Source organism: Terrapene carolina, unplaced genomic scaffold, assembly GCF_002925995.2.
Source record: "Terrapene carolina triunguis isolate 2854851 unplaced genomic scaffold, T_m_triunguis-2.0 Scaffold629, whole genome shotgun sequence".
Classification (NCBI taxonomy): Eukaryota; Metazoa; Chordata; order Testudines; family Emydidae; genus Terrapene; species Terrapene triunguis.
In genome coordinates this window covers 19,963,190-19,981,887 of record NW_020664980.1, presented here as the reverse complement: position 1 = coordinate 19,981,887, position 18,698 = coordinate 19,963,190, and the positions used below count along the sequence as shown (strand labels likewise).

The 18,698-nt window shown below is 45.3% G+C and overlaps 1 protein-coding gene across 4 annotated transcripts; it reads right to left on the bottom strand.

Annotated features, from left to right (window-relative positions):
* Nucleotides 1–419: 419 nt before the first annotated feature.
* Nucleotides 420–18,475, bottom strand: LOC112117443 (C-terminal-binding protein 2). 4 transcript variants are annotated; one of them, XM_024215391.2, is made up of 10 exons: nt 18,278–18,474; nt 17,737–17,864; nt 15,223–15,377; nt 14,962–15,106; nt 12,991–13,197; nt 12,112–12,326; nt 11,045–11,175; nt 10,767–10,894; nt 9,968–10,088; nt 420–809 (listed from the first exon to the last, which is right to left on the bottom strand). In XM_024215391.2, exons 2-10 carry the CDS (start codon nt 17,783–17,785, stop codon nt 593–595), a joined length of 1,368 nt encoding a protein of 455 aa, XP_024071159.1. In that variant the 5' UTR covers nt 17,786–17,864; nt 18,278–18,474; the 3' UTR covers nt 420–592. The 4 variants fall into 4 exon arrangements, with proteins under 4 accessions (XP_024071159.1, XP_024071160.1, XP_024071162.1 ...); XM_024215392.2 differs by lacking the exon at nt 18,278–18,474 and adding an exon at nt 18,133–18,156; XM_024215393.3 differs by lacking the exon at nt 420–809 and adding an exon at nt 5,160–8,713 and having other exon boundaries at nt 18,278–18,475.
* Nucleotides 18,476–18,698: the final 223 nt, after the last annotated feature.

Sequence of the window (18,698 nt, the reverse complement as noted above, 5' to 3'; positions counted from 1 at the left end):
AATGTGGGGTGTATGCAAGGGAACGTACAAGGCAGGAGGGAGATCAAGGCAGCATAAGGGAATGTGGGGGTAGGGGTTGTTAAAGAGATGACAATAAGGGAGATGGAGAGGCACAGGGGAATATTAGAGCAGGTAGGGGGAGAGGAGAATGTGGTGAAACATTGGAGAGAAAATATGAGTGGGGCAGGAGACCTGGTAAAGCAAGGAGAGAGTCAGCATAGTGCAATAAAGGTGTATGTGTGTAGAGATAGTTTGGGATTAGAAGAGGGTGAATCTCCTTTCCCCAGCAGCCATCTGGAGGTCACATTTTTGAATATACATTAATGTTGGATTTTAAACCTGAAATGATCACACAGAAATTGGGGGTGGGCAGCTTTTCCCTAAAATCTCACAAATCAGAAGGCAAATGAAAAACAGTATTAAAACAATCACGATTTATTGGGATCTGAATCATGATTTTTGAACATTTGGAGTTGGACGTACTAGACACTATTGACTACACATGTTGACAGTGTAGCACTAAACTGGGATGATTCTGGGATCTCACATACAGTAATTTATCTATGTATTCATAAAGGCATTTACTTTGATATTAAGGCATTGGTGTCATCTCATAAGCTTTTGTTTCCCTACAGCCCTCTTGTAGAATATTGCAAGGCACAATCCCATCTCCTCTAGTTTTCAACATACATGGGAGACTTCTACAGGAGAATGCGAGATGCCTTGGACTCCTATGCCAATAGGCAGATGGCACGCATCTCTTTTTCCTGCAGATGTCGTTAGCGTCATCACATTGGATAATGTAGTGCCTAGAAGAGATAAACAAAGTGATGAATATCAGCCACTTCACCCACATCAGAACAAAGAGCTGATGATAGCAAGAGGAAAACACTTAAGAGAAGCTCGACAGGACACTAATCTCATCTTCTGTTGAGGGCAGTACACCATCTCAGGGTCATATTGGATTTACCACTGTTCCGACTTACACACTTATGGTACGTCTACACTACAGCAGCATAACTATGGTTCTTTCGACCTAGCCACATCTACACTGGGGTAAGGTCAACCGTAAGAACCACCATAGTGGGTCAGATCAATGGTCCATATAGTTCAGTAGCCTGTCTCTGACAGCGGCCAGTGCCAGACACTTTAGAGGGAAGGAACAGACCAGGGCAATTTCAAGAGAGCCATCATGTCTTCCAGTCCCACCGTCTGGCATTTAGGGGTTTAGGGACACCCGGAACATGGGACTATATCCCTGACCATCTTGGCTAATAGCCATTGATAGACCTATCCATGAATTTATCTAATTCTTTTTTGACCCCCATTTTACTTTTGGCCTTCACAGCACTCCCTGACAACAAGTTCCACAGGTTGACTATATTATGTGAAGAAATACATCCATTTGTTTGTTTTAAACCTAGCTAGACAATTCACTCGTCCCTTAGTTGAATCATTGTGATCTACGCTTTTGTCTTCTCCAAGTTAGTTTGCTGCAATTTAGCATACCTAAGTGGGATTGTGAAGGCATATAGAAACTCCACCTTGTACAACATGCTTCAGCCCTTATTTAGGGGAAAAACCCACCCACAAGAGAGTGCATCATACCATTTTCTGCTCACTCCACTGGCTGCCTATTTGATTCCATAAGCATTTCAAGGTTTCTGTGCAAAGGGAAAATACTAGGCGTGTGCCATTTTATTGCTTCTTTGTGATGTACAAAGAGGTTGAATGGGTTTTGGGGCGTTTTTTTAAACAGAAAAAAATAGTTTGTTTCTTCTGGATGTTTTGTCTACCCTGGAAAACTCCAGACAACTGCAGAACTCATAGGTTTATTATATTAGCGCTACCAAGGAAATTATAGATCATTAATTGCAAGAACTAATAATTATTCCATCTGTTTCAAACACTTTTGTTGTAACATTTAACTTAAAAATTTGGGGAAAAGCACTGTAACAAATTCAACATTGACTATGCCAACTGCTAAGGCTGAGAAAGCTCCTAATGAATGTTTGAGTCATTCAAGGAATCCTCCAACAAAAAAAGGGAAAGGGGGAGGAATTTTTTTTCCCATTTGAAAACACCTTTCAGGACATCTTTTATATATCATAAAGCAGCAAGAAATCACAAAACCCTTGATATATTTCTGCTTTGCAGATCATCTTTAAGGGCCTAAATGGTCCAGGGATTAGCTATATTGGTAAACACCCCTCTGTTCTCAACACCAAGATAGCTGTGTTCAAAGCAAAGTTGCAGCTGGTGGAACCCAAGGTGAAGCTTTTGGGAGCAAGCTCACCAAAAGGGATCACAATTAGTTGACCCTTGAGTGTCTTCAGAACTTTTATCCTCAGTAAGGCAGGTTGAAAAGCAAGTGGGCATAATTTACCATAGAAAAAGCAAAACTGGAAAACAAAACAAAAAATAGCAGCTGATGGAAAAGGCAGAAGTAGAAAACTAGGGTCCCGGGATCCTTTATGTAAAACTGGGAAGCATACCAAAAAAGTTACAAAGATGATTTGAGGTCTGGACTGGAAAACATGCTTTACAATGAGAGACTTAAGGAGCTCAATCTTTCTCAGATAGAAGGATAAGAGGCAACTTGGTCACAGTTTAAGTATCTAACCAACGAGAAGATATTCAATACAACAGGGCCCTTTAATTTAATGGAAAAAGACATAATGAAATCCAATGATTGAAACTTGAAGCTAGAAAATTTCAGCTGAAAAGAATTATAGTTTCTTTTTTCCTACTACAATGTTAAATAAGGAAGAAAAGCCTCCAAACAACAGGATCAAACAGTTCATGTGCACAGTCCTTGGGAACAGCAAGGTGGGTCTTAACAAAATTAAGAAACTGGATATTATTTTCATTTGGATACTCAAGCCATTACAACTGGATAGGGACTCTCAAAGATGGTATGGCCAGTTGGAGTTTCCATGGATACAAAATCAGGCCCCATTGTTTATCAGATATTTAGTGGAAGAAAAGTTAGGAACTCTTTTGAAAGAGCCCTTCCAGAATCAGTGACAGAAAGTGTGGCCATACATGCCTATATTAATATTTTGTTCAGCCAGCTTATCAGAGATCTGTATTTCATGTCTGTTCAAATGCTCATCTTCCTTGAAGACCTGGTCCGTGGGAAGTTTTAAGTTTAAAAACTAACCCATCTGAGCTAACCATAATAAAGCATTTCTTTTTGTAAAAAATAAGGTAGATGTATTCTCTACACCATTTTACAAATAGTTCAACAATTAGATATTTTTCCATCATTGGGGATTTTATTCATATTTTTAATTTCCACAAATCTTTTGTAGGTCATCTCTAAGTTTCTCTGAAGCATTAAACTCTGCAAGACAACAAAACACAGAGAACGTGGGTCAGTCTAGTGTAGTCTGCTTACTTGATTATGCCAAAGGCCCCAGATAGATGAATCTTTGCCCTTAATACTACTAATTTCTATGGGAGCCCAGTTTTCTTCAGGAATATCCTGCAACTTTCATTTTCTTGCAGAGGGCTTTCACTGCTAATGAGATCTTGACATGGCATGTAGCTAGCTCTCCTCTCAACTGTATAAATGGTTTATTCCAGCGTATTTCATAATTTATGCAAATAGCCTGACACCAACAGAGATGTTAGAGCTTTTAAGGGGTACAAGATCCATTGTGCAAGAGCTTTGGTCAAAGCCACAGATAAAAGCTGAACCCAGTGCTTCTCTAGGCTCAGGTTTTATCTGTGGCTTTGACTAAGACACAGGATGTCATGCTGGATCCCTTTTTTTTTTTTCTTTAATTTTTGTTGGTTTTTTTTTTTTTGCATAAATTATGAAATACGCTGTTTTTTTTTTTTTTTTTTTTTTTTTGCCTTAACAGGCAGGGCACTTCTTTAGCTCAACATTTTATCATAGCTAGACTAAAGTATCCATTTCCATTACAGCAAGGGAATTCTTATACTTGCACAGACATAAAAAATCATTACTGGTATGCACCTTTTGCCCTCATGCTGCTCCACATCCTCTTCAGAATGCAGCAGCTACACTTTTACAGAGGTTTGACTTTCTGTACTCTGCTACCATTTTACTAAGGGTCCCATTCTTAATGGGATTCAGACAGATAGTGCACTTAAATGCATTAGCATTAATGAAAAGTGCCATCTTGACAGCCCTGGAACAAAGTCTTACGTTTAATCCCTTGAATTCAGAGAATATTGGCAATGCAAGCTTTTCTAGTGTCCCCAAGGTCAGTTTTGAGGTACCATCTCTCAGAGAGGGGAAGTAAATCTTTAGGCCCATTTCTTGGTTTCTCTATTGAGATTATTAGTAATGCTAATAATGAAGTAAAAACTCAGCTACCCACCATCTTTCAGAGGGTGCTACTATTTGTTCCCTTTTCAAACAGAAAAACAAAAATTGCCATGCTGAATCAGATCAGTGGTCCAGCTAAGCCAGTAGGCCATCTCTGACAGAGATCAGTACCCAGACTCTTCAAAGGTACAAGACACCCTACACCAAACAATTATGGTATAAGCCACCACCCACCTCCATTAGTGGTGGTTTTATGCCCTGAAACACAAGGGTTTATAGACCTTATTGAAAAAAAAAATCTAATGTAATGGTGGATTCTCTTAACCACATAAATGTCTCATCATTTTTTAAATCCTGCAAAGCTCTGGACTTCAATTATATCTTGTGACAGTGAGTTCCACAGGTTGATTTTGCCTTGTGGAAGTAACTATTCACTTTCTTCAAGTATAATCTTGTTCTTGTATTATAAGGAAGGGTAAATAAGAGTGCCCAATTTACATGGTCCACCTATAGAGTTCGAAGACCCTGTATCCCATTGTCACATCTTCACAGTCCCCCTCACATCCTTTAATTGTGGAGTCGGGTACCAGTATAGAAAAAGAGACCATTAGCAGGTCCCTCCTTCCAATGTCACGCCCTCGCCCTCCTCACTTGAAATTCTGTCTTCCACTAAATATCAAGGAAACAAACCACTTGCCATAGTAACATAATCTAGGGAATGACAAGAGTTTGGGAAATTTGCTTGTGAAATAAGGTGCTTAAAAAGTGGGACTGATGCAGCTATTGATTCATATTGATTTCCCAGCCTCAGTATACACACTGGGTCTGGTGCCACCTCCGCCACCAAACTGCAGCCACGTAAGTTGGAGAACTTTATTAAAATATATCCAGGAAATAAACAACATTTCTAACAAGAGCCAGGAGAGAATTGAAGTGAGAAAGACATCTGTACAGGGAACATTGATATAAAGGTTTGTTTACATGCTTTATTTTAAAATGTTTCACAGTTTAGTCATTCTCTACAAAAATATATTTCTGAAACTTTGAATCCTCTATAAAAAAGCTGGTCAGCAGCAGTGAACCCAACAAGCAAAATGTACCTTAGGACAGAGCAAGCACCTCCTATAAGCAGATCAGTGTGACCAGGGCACTCCTGCCTCACCCTGGAATAGAAGGTTTTTGTTCTTTGGGATTAAGCTCCATACTCATTTTGAAGGAAGGCAATTTAAGAAAAAAAACATTTTCCTTCCATCCCTCCAGGCTGCATGAAACCTGGGACAGGGGGCTGTGGATCAGTATAACACACAGAAGAGGGTGCTGTGAAAAGAGAACTTGACATCCTGGTGAGGGGAACATGACTGTGCTTTACTACTGGTATCCATTGTTCTATGAAAAGTCTGATTACAAGAGCCCCTTTATTGATAATGGCCAGCCCCAGGCTAAACAATACTAAGCACAGGCACTATCTGGGGTATGACTGGAATAGTTCACCAGCAGCTGGAGAGCTCTTCCTTGGCATTAGGGGAGGATTCAGCTTGATTTTAACTAAAAAAATCTTACATTTGTATCTTCATTATGGCAGCTCTGACCAAACTGGCACTCGCTTTCATTTCCAAATGCAAGTCTATGTGGCACTGGCTCTAATGGAACCAGTATCCTCAAGGCTAATGCTTAGGTCAAGTTTATCAGCATTCAAAACTGCAGCTAGCAGTCCTCACATTTCTAGATATGTATTCCTAGTACACCAATCACCACGGTATCTAGGCACCAAATACAAGAATTAAGAAGCTCAGTATCATTTCAAGTGAAATCATCTTCTCCACTCCTCCCTCAGGGAGATTTTACTGGATAGGTCTTCAGAGATACTTGTGAATAAAAAAAAATGCTGGCTCTTAAGTGTCTTGCACTGCACTCTAGAAGAGACAAGATGAAAGGATTCTGTGTTTGGAAATCCCACACCTGGGAACGCCTTAACCAAAAGTTATCTGCCTTCCTGGATCTTTACATACAAGGCAGTAATTTCAGCAGCAAGTTGAGAAAATAATAGTTTCTGATAGAAAAACCAGTCTAATATAGTAATTACATTTACAATCAGCTCTCTGAATCCTTAAAGGAACCTTTCTTCCCACTTGTCCTGAATGCCTATTAGGAGAGCAGCTTTCTAAATTATAGCCTTGTTGAGTTTTCAGATATAAGAGTAGATTAGCAAATCATTGAAGGGAAAGAGAAAATGCTACTTTCACCTCCAATTAAATTTTTTCTGAGCTGCAGGCTTTGCTCAAAGGCTTCTCGTCCTCATGACACATGCCTACCACTAATCCCACCTACTGTGCCCCAGTTCGACCTTCTAAAATCCTGAGCAACCAAGAAGGTATGTGAATTTTAAAACTGAATCAGTCTCATCCGTAACACAACCCGAGTGCCTGCATCAACCTTAGCAAACAGCCAAATTCATCTTCAAAACCAAAAACCATACAACTCAGAAAAACTGAATCACATCCATTAGTACTAGATAGTCATCCAGTCAAAGTGAAAGTCCAAAAGGGAAAAGGGGAAGTTGAAGCACTCATTGCAAATACTCCTTCCTCCCTGGCCTCTTTACCCCAAATAAAAAAGTCACTCCAAGGTGTCAGCACTAGTCTACAAAATAAACCAGCACTTGCCAACAGGATTGGAGACTGATTTAAAACTAGAAAACAATGAGAAAGCCTGAAAACTTGAGAAGTTCTACAGCTTCATTCAGTTCCCTAAACTGTAAACAATTATCTAATTTGGTAGTTCCCTCTGCTCCCCACCCAATTTCCAGACTCCCTTCTTCAGAAACAAGGGACAGTCTGTTTCTCAGCGGACAACAAAAAGATCTGCCCCTTCTCCTTCATCAGTTATATGCACAGGCTGTTCAGCTTCCACACACCCAGCAAGACTCCTAGAGGGCACCTACTTTGAAGTACCTGAGCAACAGGAATAAAACATGAATTGTTGTAGTCCAAAAGAGTTGTCAGCTTTTAGACCATCTAGAAATACTGAAGCGTGTAAAACCCAAGAAGGGAGCAGAATTACTTTATGTGGGCCCAGGAGGATATAAATAGGAGTAATGTGATTAAATGAAAAAAAAATGTAGGATGAATATTAGGAAAATCTTCCTGTCGTGGAGTCTAGTAAGCTAAAGAATTATCTCCCCCAAGACAGCGGCAGATGCACCAAGGGGCATTTAACATTGGACTAAGCCCTGAAAAGAACAATCCTCCCTGGCCTTGGGGGATGGGCTAATTGGGACCTACATCTCTTCCTTCTCCAATTTCTAGGATTCTAGTATAACATTTCTCTTGTGGATAAACTGCATTAGCAGCATGTGAGATAAAGGCATGTACAGGACCAGCAGTAGCAACTTCACAATGCTTTAACTTTTGCTGCCTCCCAGTACAAATTTCCTACACTTCTGCATTCCCTCCTTCCCTCCCTCAGCTGGGCACAGATTCCAGGGACTCTCCTAAATCTTCATGACCATCTCAGGAGACAGTACATCTGAGTGGTTTACTTTAATCCTCCCCAAATCTTTTATGAATCAGTTTGTTGGTAGTCTCAGATTCATTCTTGCTCTTGTGCTCATGCCCAGCACTAACATTACAAGAGCAAAACTTCACACTGTCAATTTGCAGCAACCCTGGGTATGCCTGTGCTCAGAGGCACCTGGGTCAGGATAAACAAGGCAGTGCACAGCACTGGGCATGGGCTTTCTTTTTCCTGCAATGCAGTACACCAGATCATATGCCTAACTTCTCTTCATCTTACTAGTCCTGCTTGAACACTCCCCATCACTTGTGCTTCCTGAGACTGCAAGTCACTCGTGAAAATCTGCATCAAGTTTGGTATTGGAGACAATGGGAGGCCTCCCTGTTCAGCCAGCTCCTGTTCTGCTGCATTCAAGCCCATGAGAGTGCCTTCCTGTGAAACATAACAGAGGCAGGGTCATGGGACACTACATGTTAAACTAAATTTCAAAGGGGAGGCAAGGTCACTGCTCCTGCCGCAGACAAGGAAAAAGATTCACCAAGAGATTAAAACTAAATGGGTTATAAAATATCTGTTGAAAGGCAAGAGCTAATGTTTGCCAGTAATGAAATGCATTCTCCTGTCCTGTGTGAACAGGAAACAGTCTCAGTGGGGTGTTAGAAAAGGTCCTAGCAGGGAGCTCTCCCCCTACTTTTTCTGCTGCCAGAGGAGAAGGGAGAGAGAAGATGCTATTGGTCAGCGGGGATTTCTCTGTCTGGGTCCTGTTTGCTCGTCTCTCCTGGGGAAGGGGTACGTGGTGCAGAGTGAGACACAGAGGGCATCCCGTGAGCTACAATCCCCTCCACAACCGCTGGCTCCGGCAGCCCAGGGGCTGCTACTCCCACTACTCCTGGAGGAAACCTGAAACCAACAGAAAACACGTGGAGATTACATGCCTGTCTAAGGAAGAGCACTGCAAAGGGAAAGGACAACAAAGCTGTGCCCTCACCCACATGTTCTGAATTGGCTATCACAGCTCAGAGGAAATGCAAGTCATGATGCTGCACTGAGCAAAGGTCTCCAAACAAAACTGCTCTGAGCTAGGACTACAGTAAATGTTGTCAGGACTGAATGGGCCCAGTTATGTGTTGATCCAAATGGCACCTATTCCCAGACAGCTACCAGCTGGGGATTAAGGGCAGAGATGGCCGCAGGGTCACACTAAACACACCGAAAATTTTGAGACATAGCTTGTCTTTACTAGAGAGAACAGAATGCCTGACACCCCATTCACATACCCTGAATGGCTAGAAATTGTCAATATATACAAGAGGTTGCAATTCTCTAAGGGGAACATGCTGCTGGATACACCTCCCTGGGCTGTGATAGGAAGAGATTAGCAACTTCTAAGCAAAATTTTCCTTTCTTCCCATTATCCCTGACTATTTCTCGGGGGGGGGGGGGGGGGGGGGGGGGGGGGGTTGGAGAGGTAGTGATTCCCCCCTTGAAACTGAGCAGGCATTACCAACATCAACAATCCTCATAGCGTCCATGTTACTGATGGGGAAACAAATACAAAAGTGAAGCAACCTCCCCAAGATCACACAGTGAATCTGTGGCAGAAAAATAGAACCCCAGAGACCTGTTCATAGTCTCTTGTCCAATCCACTGGACCATGATGCCTCTCATTTACAGTCCAATCGTGGCATGAAGGAAAGAGTGCTGTATGCAGACAATAATTCCATGCTGGGGTGCAGAACTTCATCATTCCCAGGAGGCAGATCCCTTTTCATGGACCCACCAGTGTACCACATACCAAGCGGTTTCTCTAGCACTTAGCCTTTCAAAATCCTTGCAAGAGAACTGGTGCCCAGAAGTTTCATTAACTGATCAAGAGAATCCTGAATTCCCAGAGCTGGTACAGACTATCACTCTAATTTCAGACAGGGAAGCTTAGTGCTTATGGGCCAGCTAAAGAAGTGAGGCTGACAGATTTCTGAAGAAAACCTACCACCATTCAACTTGTAAGAAGAGATATGCTGCTAGATAAGAGCAATTCTCAGAAGCCCAAAGAAAGGGCTCTACCCAGGATACTGGGGTCTTTATGTAAAAGATAACCACGTGCGTAAGTGACCTGCACATTAAGCAGGAGCTCAGAGGGCCTGCTTCTCTCACCTGTAAGCCACAGCTCCATTGAGTTCTGGGTGAACAGCTGCAGGATCAATACTTGGCCACTGAGCAGCTAACAGCAAATACTCCTTATTAACACAGTTCCTCAAAGTATCAGGTATGTGACCTGTGGTGACACCAAGAAGGGCAGAGGATAGCAGGAGACAAATAGGAAGTGAAGATGCCCAAATATTTCCACATGAAAGCAGCAAGGAAGGGACCCAACAGCCCCTCCCACCTCAGTACCATAGGACAGAGGTGGGGAGAGATCTAAATCAAGATCCTACACACACACACACACACACACACACACACAGAGTCTCAGAGGAATACTCAATGAATTGATGGTCCCTCCCCATCCCTGGGATCTCAGGGAAGGGCTGGCTCCTTGTGTTGCAATTGCCAGTCCCCACCTTTCACAGGAGACACTGGACACAAACACCCCCAAGAGAAAATGGGTGCACAATGCAGCCATCGGTGAAACCATTCCATGGGGGAGGAATGAGATGTCAGATCCCCAGAGGGAAGGGGAATAGGACATCAGTACTGATCACATCTAACTTGGGACAGAAAGAGTAAAGAATCTCTCTCCAGCATTAGCTATGAGACCCTCATAAGTCAAAGACAATCAGTGACTTGTATTCCAGCTCCAGAAATGAGTCAGTGAGCATCATCCCAGCAGCCCTAGCTTTAACAAAACAGTCAGCAGTTACTGTTCCATAGTCCTGACTCAGGAAACCCATGAACAACTCCCATCCCCACAGCAGCTGCAAAGCACCAGGGCAGACCTGGCCTCCCCAGTTACCTGTGATAGCTCTGCGGATCTCTTTAGCTGCATCTTCCCTGGACTCAATGGAAGCCTGCTCACTGTACCAGGCTGTGTGAGGGGTGCAGATCACATTGGGAGCATCTTTTAGGGGCCCCTGAGCAAAGCTGTGATGGAAAGACAAACATGTGGTTTCTGCTGGAAAGCGAAATTCCCTTTCTGTCCTCCCAGGTGTAACCATGCCCCAACTGAAGCCAGAGAATTATCCAGTGCAGAAGAGCCATAGGATTGCAGCGGGTATGTGGCTTCGGTGTTACCTGAAGGGTTCAGACTCGTGCACATCAAGTGCTGTTCCTCTGATTCTCCCCTCCTTCAAGGCTTGTGCCAAGGCCTTCTCATCTACTAGCCCCCCACGGGCTGTGTTCACCAGAAAGCAGCCATGGCGCATCTGGAGAGGGGGGGAAAAAAACGTGTTTGAGAATTCCTGCCTTCCCGTGGAGTCTGGAGGAGACTTCTCAAAAAGAGCAGGAACCTAGCTCCCCACCTTGGTGTCCCTAGCCTCTGTTAGCCAGAAGCTGGGAATGGGCGACAGGGATGGATCACTTGATGATTACCTGTTCTGTTCATTCCCTCTGGGGCACCTGGCACTGCCCACTGTCGGAAGACAGGATACTGGGCTAGATGGACCATTGGTCTGACCCAGTCTGGCCGTTCTTATGTAACCTGAAAAGCTTAGGAGAAGTCAGGCTCTCTCTCAGCCAATTGAGGAGAAGAAAACTTGCCAGTTGGGTCTACAGAATTAACTTCTAACACAGGAAGGGGGAAAAGGAGCTCATAGGTTTCCCACCCTAAAGACACGTACTTCTTTTAGCGGAGTACATCAGTGCAAACAAGATTCACAATTGCAGAAAACTGGACTGATTTATTCAGGAGGTTCTCAATCCCAAGAAAGGATTGAAAGGCATCAGCAGAATGGCAGGAGGAGAGACTAAGACCAGCTTAGCACGGAGTGCTATGGGTTGGGATGGAGGGGGCATTATCAGAGCTGTGTGAAGGCACTTCCACAGCCTCGGACCTAATCACTCCTGGCTCTACCAAACATGATCAGTTACTCATTTTAAATGTAATTTGAAACTAATAACCTAAAACATGCTTTATAAATGAAATTATTCAGAGAGAGTCGATCCTCCTCTTCTCCTAAGAACAAATTTTGCACAGCACAAAGCCCAGGCACCCCGAGGCGCCCACTCCCAGCCTCCAAAGGCAGCAGGAGCCACACATCAGAGGTAGCAGGATTCACATGCTATCAGCCTCCGTGGAAGCAGCAGTTTGTGTTCATTCATTTCCCAAGTGCTTTGTGGGGAAACCAAGCTTCTGGCTGCACCTGTTTAATAGTGAAGTCATTGATGAGGTGATGATTATGTTCATTCAGACTGCAGTGCAATGTGATGCAATCACTGTGCATTAGCAGGTCCTGCAGAGTTCCTATTCGCTGTAACCCCAGGGATCGCTCCACGCCATCTGGTAGATACGGATCATAGAAAATCACGTTGAAGCCAAAGGGCTTGGCTCTCAGGGCCACTGCCTGCCCAACTCGGCCTTCAAAGGAGAAAACATACCTATGTCAAGCAAAACGCAACACAAGCACAACACAAAGCTGCTAGGGGACTGGAATATGGATAAGAGTCATTCCTAGGACTCAAGGGTTCTATAGCCCTTCAGGGAAATGACAAAGCAGAGACTGGTCATTTATATGGTTCTATGTTGCTCCCATGATGAGAACTAGCCCTCACCCATGCTACGGCGGCCAACGGCACTCAGCCCATTGGAGAAACATAACCAGGTATGCATCTTGATCCACAGGCCCAACATACAGACTGGGGAACAGGTTACCTGACTACAAGTGCTTCAGGAACAATCTGATATCAGAACCACACAGAAAGCTCCCAACACCATGGCTAGCATACACAGTGACGGAACTACCACTGGAAGGGACCATCTGAAGCTTACAGTTTTTCTAATCACTGGAACATGAGAAAAGAAGAGTTCTTACTACCATGACTATTGCCCAGCTTCTGGGGGCAATAGCATTGCACTCTAGGGCACTGGTGGTATAAATTAGAAGTCTGATATTTATAGAAGTTAGCTAGAATGTTTCACTGGTTAGCCACTGAGATTATCTATTCCTGAGGCTGAGAGCGACACCAACATTCCCAAAAGCTTTCAGAGCTCCCTTTTCAGCCTAACAGTCACCTTTGCTTACCAAGGCCAATGATGCCCAAGGTCTCACCACGGATACGCACGGCACCTCCAGCCACCTCTCGAATTTGCTCCATGCTTGAAGCTCGGTTTCCTTCCCGCATAGCCTGATGAAGCCAAGTAACCCGGCGATACAGGTTCAAGATGTGACAGAGGGTAGAGTCAGCAGTCTCCTCCACAGAGGAGGAGGGGATGTTGCACACTGCAATGCCTAGAAAGAGGAAGTACAAATGAGATTCCCAGCACCGCCTATAGCACCTCTGCTGCAAACTCTACTCATACAACACGACGGCTAGAAGATAGCAATAGTCCTGGCGCTTGGGACTAAGGTAGCACACGGCACCAACCCGAGCATCCAAGTTTCAGAATCCAGCCTTGTATTGAGATGGAGAAGTTCCTCGCAGTCTTTTAACCTCTAGGAAAGTTTCCTAAGTTGCCTTGCTTCTAAAGGACCTTTAGACTGCACCACCACCACTGCCAGAAATGTGGCAAAATCAGAGAGCTGAGCTGTACAAATAGCACAGGAAGCAGCATCTAGAATGTCCATGCCCAAAGATGCAACCCAGAGCTGTTCCTGAGGAATTAACTAGCAGACTGTAGGAGCAGAGATGGCTGAACTCTTCCAGACCTCATGCACCAGATGCTCAAGGCCAGGCTGAAAGCATAGGCTTCCCCAGCAGCTGCAACCACAAGGTAACTAAGTCATTAAACACACAGTGGGAACCCACAGGAATCCTTCTCAAAATCCATTTCCGATTAAATTTGAAACAATGGTTACTAAAGTTACCACTACCAACTGTTCTGTACAGCAACACAGACAAACTCAAAATACCATAGGCAAGAACGATCAATTAAGTTCTAATGCTAAGGGAGTTAAGGTCCTGAAAGATTCTTTGCTGCCAGGAAGCAGGGAAATGTTAAAGGACTGTAGAGAACCCTAGATATATTCTGAGTAATCCATCACAAGGAGGGATTTGATTCAGTGGCCTTCTTGGAATGATAGTTGGCTAAACTGCTAGATACTGGCTTCTGTTAGGTCTCCCTGGCTTGAGAGGACTCTTAGAATCCCAAGGAAGGGCCAGCATCTCCAGAGAATTTTTCAGCAAACAAAATCCTTTAAGTAGCCAGGAAAAGAAAATTTTGCCCAATGGGATGAAATTGCTTCTTCCCCAAAACTTAACCCTAGAATCTAGGAATTTAGTTGGAAAAGGAAGCTTTTCTGGAGCCTTAGCCCACAGTATTTTGCCTTGACAAACATAAAAGGACCTAAAAAGTCACAACAGTAGCCCAACAGCTAACTAAGGACCAGGAAAGAAACCCAGGACGGAAGTGAAAGCACAGATGATTCAGCATTGTACACACCTGTTGATTGAGCCTGTAATATAGAATAGAGATCCAAAAAATTCATTTGGATCCCTACACACGCAATTGGAACAGCAATGGCTACACTCACTCAATCCCAAATATCTGACACTTTTACTCCATCCATTCCTTATGCAGTGCTCAGCCAGAATTTAGTTGCATATAAAGTCTATTGGAAAGGCAAGTAGTGATTATTAAACATTTGAACTGAACTTGTCCAATAAGAAGTCAGTTCTTTCCTTGTGGTTTTTGTATCTGTAGTAAAGACCTGACTGAATCTAAACAGGAGCAAGACCTATTCATCTGTAAGTGTAGTATCCAAAGATTATATTTAGCCTTCCTTGTGTCCAGAACTCAGGGATCTTCATGATCCCTATATCTGAATGACCTAAAAACCTTAACTCTCTTCTCAGGCCAGCTGCCCTTTAACCTTTGAGTTCAAACATTCTATCTGGTATCTAAAGAAGCCCCAGCCTAAAGGGCTCTCTCTGAAATTCTTTTATGTGGGTATTGACCAGCATGGGTATTGTCTCTCGCGGGAAAAGAAATATATGTTATAATCTCCTATAGATCCACTTTTAACCCCAAAACAGACATACTGTGGTCATCATACCTAATTCTGCAGCTGACTTGATGTCCACATTGTCATAGCCACTACCAATACGCACAATGACCCGGAGGGCTTTGAACTTCTCCAGGTCCTGGCGGGACAAGGTGATAGTGTGGTACATCAAAGCTCCCACAGCCTCATTCAGCACCTACAAACACAAACAGAAAGCATACTAGCCTGAGAACCATTCCCTACCCCTGCAGCTCCATAGTGGCACAGAGCTAGTCAGCTCCATCCCCATAAAGGCTCATTTAGTCTCCCTACCTTCTCATGGATTTCCTGAGTTGACTGAGCATCACAGAAAGCCACTGTAGCAACATCCTTCAGGATTGGCATTTCCACAGTGCAATCCCTCCCATCTAGGAGTGCAACCAGTGGTCGGGCAGGCATTGGGCCATTCACAATAGGAGGCCGAATACCTACAGACAAAGACAACAGTGATCAGCTGTGCAGGAGAGAGGAACAAGTGAATTCTGGAGCCCATAATTAACATCAGCAAGGGGGTATATTTAAGTCAGCACTGATCCAGTAGGGCACAAGAAGCTACACTTCCACAATATAAAAAAGATTAAGGAAGAAAATGGTCAGTGGCGATGTGAAAGGGTCAACAAACTCAGAAGAAATGTAGGAAAATGAAGCCAGAGTAGAAATATCCGTGCCTCTGGTGTGAAGAGGACACAGCAGAAAGTTTTGAGTGAGGGCCCAGAATGAGCAGCCTCACCAGAAACAAGGTTCAAAGCACTGTATTAATACAGTAACTCCTCGCTTAACGTTGTAGTTATGTTCCTGAAAAATGCGACTTTAAGCGAAACAATGTGAAGCGAATCCAATTTCCTCATAAGAATTAGTGTAAATAGGCGGGGTTAGGTTCCAGGGAAATTTTTTTCACCAGACAAAAGACTATATAAGTTTTAATTGTTTATGTTTTAAACAATTTAATACTGTACGCAGCAATGATGATTGTGAAGCTTGGTTGAGGTGGTGAAGTCAGAGGGTGGAATATTTCCCAGGGAGTGCCTTACCACTAAATGAGAAACTAGCGCTCGGCTGAGCCCTCAAGGGTTAACACTTTGTTGTTAATGTAGCCTCACACTCTACAAGGCAGCACAAATGGAGGGACGGGAGACAGTATGGCAGACAGAGATAGAGAGACACATCCTGTGTGTGTGTGTGTGAGAGAGAGAGAGATGCACATTGCCCCTTTAAGTACACTGACCTCACTCTAAGTACATTGCCTTTTTAAGTAGATCAGCAAGTTGAGACAGCAGCTGCTGCCAGCAAGCTCCCTCCATCCTGAGCCCTGTCGTATTGTCGTTCCCTCCCCCCCGCTCTATGTAGATGGGGTAAGTGGGGGGCAGGAGCAGGGGGGACACCCTGACATTGCCCCCCCCCCATGCACAGCAAGCAGGAGGCTCCCAGGAGCAGCTCCAAGGCAGAGGGCAGGAACAGCACACGGCAGTGGGAGGGACATCTGAACTGCTGGCAATTGCTAGCCTGCTGGGCGGCTGCCGCACAGGGAATTTAGGGGAGCGGGGAGCTGATAGGGGGCTGCCGGTCCACCCTGGTTCCAAGCCCCCACCAGCTAGCTCTAACAGGCTGCTCTTTCTGCAAGCAACAGACAAAGCAGGCGGCTGCCAAACAATGTTATAAAGGGAACATTACGCAACTTTAAACGAACATGTTCTCTAATTGATCAGCAACGTAACAACGAAACTACGTTAACCGGGACGACTTTAAGAGAGGAGTTACTGTAGTGCTGAATGAGAAAAAACATGCACACACAAGTGTAACAAGGGTCTCAATATTGTTACAGAATTCTCTTCCCAGAAATTGTCCTCAATTCATGTTATATAACAGAAAGGGACTCCTACCGATATTGTGGCCACCATATTCTGGATTAAGGAAATAAAAGATGAGGTCAACCAACATCAGGTTAACAGCAGAATCTGTTCTTCACAATTCCTTATGTCCCTAGCTGCTCACATTCTGCTTTCCCTCCTAGACCCTGGCTTGAAAGATACCCCCTTTTTAGAGGGCTCCTAATAGGAACTTCCTGCCTCATATTAGCAAAGACAGGAAGCATCTATTGAGAGCCAGAAGTGTGCAACCAGAGGGCTCTACGGAACGAAAAGAAAATGGATAAGCAGCTGGCAACTTTATTTCAACTTTTTTAAAGATATTTCAGTTCATTATCCAACGTTAGCCAACTCTCCCAGAGTTCAATCCTAGTGTTTGAATCACTGCTAGGGAGGATTGCTGTGCCAAGGGCGAAGGAGTGTTTCCTGCAGCAAGGAGGCAGGGCAATAATCACCCTAGAAAACTCTCTCTACCTCAGGATGTCTCTCCAAGGAGAACTATGCCTGATCCCTAGCTTGCACTCCTAATGCAACAGAGGATTTAAATATTGTTTCATAATAGTCACAGCCTCCACAGTCTCAGCTTAATCTCACTGTGAAAATTTCTACTGCATCTTCTGAAGCCTTTCAAAAATCTCCATTCACTGCAACAAAAACAGAAAAACAGGGCATCTTCTGGGAAATGAAAAGTGATGGGGTTTAAAGATGTCCCAAATTTATCTTAATCCTAATCCTCTGGCTCTCTAGGTTGTGGCCTGAACAGAAAAGAAGTGAGAGCAGAGCACCTAGTTTCACTAGAGAGTCATTCCAGTTGCCCTTGGCTGTAGGAACTGAGTTTCAGGTTTACTCATCTCACCCAAACACCCTTTTCCAGAAACAGAGCAGTCTCCTGAACCTCAAGGCTCTAGGGATAGAGGGTTACCTTCACAAATCCGGTCCAGCCTCTGACGCTTCACTTTGTGTCTGTCCATGAGACAAGCCAAGACTGACCTGAGCAGCCCTGAGGGGAGCCTCTGCACAGGATACTTGGCTCAGATTCCCTGAGCAATGCTGAAAAGAGACGGAGTACGAGATTACGGTTATCCCTGAACTCCGAGCCCACGCCACACACATCGGGGGCGGAACCCCCGCTCGCCCCTGCGAGGCAGCTGGATTCGGAGACGGAAAGAACCCTGGGCCCCTCCCCCACCCGATCCGGCCGAGCAAATCGCGCAGTGCCCGGGCGTCGCAACGGGCGGGGGACCCCCCCGGACGGGACGCGGCTCCAGCCCCCCTGCGGCCGGACTCCGCGCGCCAGCGGGGTCTGTGCTCAGGGAACCTGAGGGGCTTCACCAGACGGACGTGCAGCGGCGGCAGGCCCCAGCCCCCCCGCAGGCCGCCCCTCCCTGGCCCGGGCGGGGAACAGCGAGGCCTGCGGCGTCATAGCCGGCGGAGACTCGCTCCTCCCCACAGCCCACACTCACCGCCGGGCCCCGGGTCCCGACTCCCAGTAGGAAGCGGAAGGGCCGGGCCGAGTCCGCGGCGAGCGAGGCCCCAGTCTCCCGTCCCTGGGCAGCGCCCCGTCCGGCCCGGAGCGGAACCGACCGCGCAGCCATAGAGACGCAGTGCAGAGCGCCGCTCGCTTCCGGTTCCTCTCTGCGAAAACAACATCCGCTTCCCGCTCCGGCCGCGAGCGCCCCGCCCCCGCCGGCAGCGAGCCAGGGGAGCGGACAGAGCTGCGGGGCCGCGCGCGGCCGGCCGGGGCTCGGAGCCGCGCCCGTGTTTGATCCCAGCGCAGGGTCGGCGTGGAGCGGCCGCTGGGGGCGGGACTCTGTTCCCCCGCCCCGGGGTGCGGGTGCGCGGGGACGGGGCAGCGCCCCCCCCAGTTACACACTTTTCACTTTT

Bases quoted from the DNA above. Each gene is read 5' to 3' on its own strand.
- LOC112117443 (XM_024215391.2), bottom strand. From the start codon at position 17,785: ATGGACAGACACAAAGTGAAGCGTCAGAGGCTGGACCGGATTTGTGAA. The intron at 15,107-15,222 runs GTAGGGAGACTA...TTGTGTTTGTAG, and splicing joins CTCAGGAAATCCATGAGAAG to GTGCTGAATGAGGCTGTGGG. The intron at 13,198-14,961 runs GTATGATGACCA...TCCTCTTTCTAG, and splicing joins CAAGTCAGCTGCAGAATTAG to GCATTGCAGTGTGCAACATC.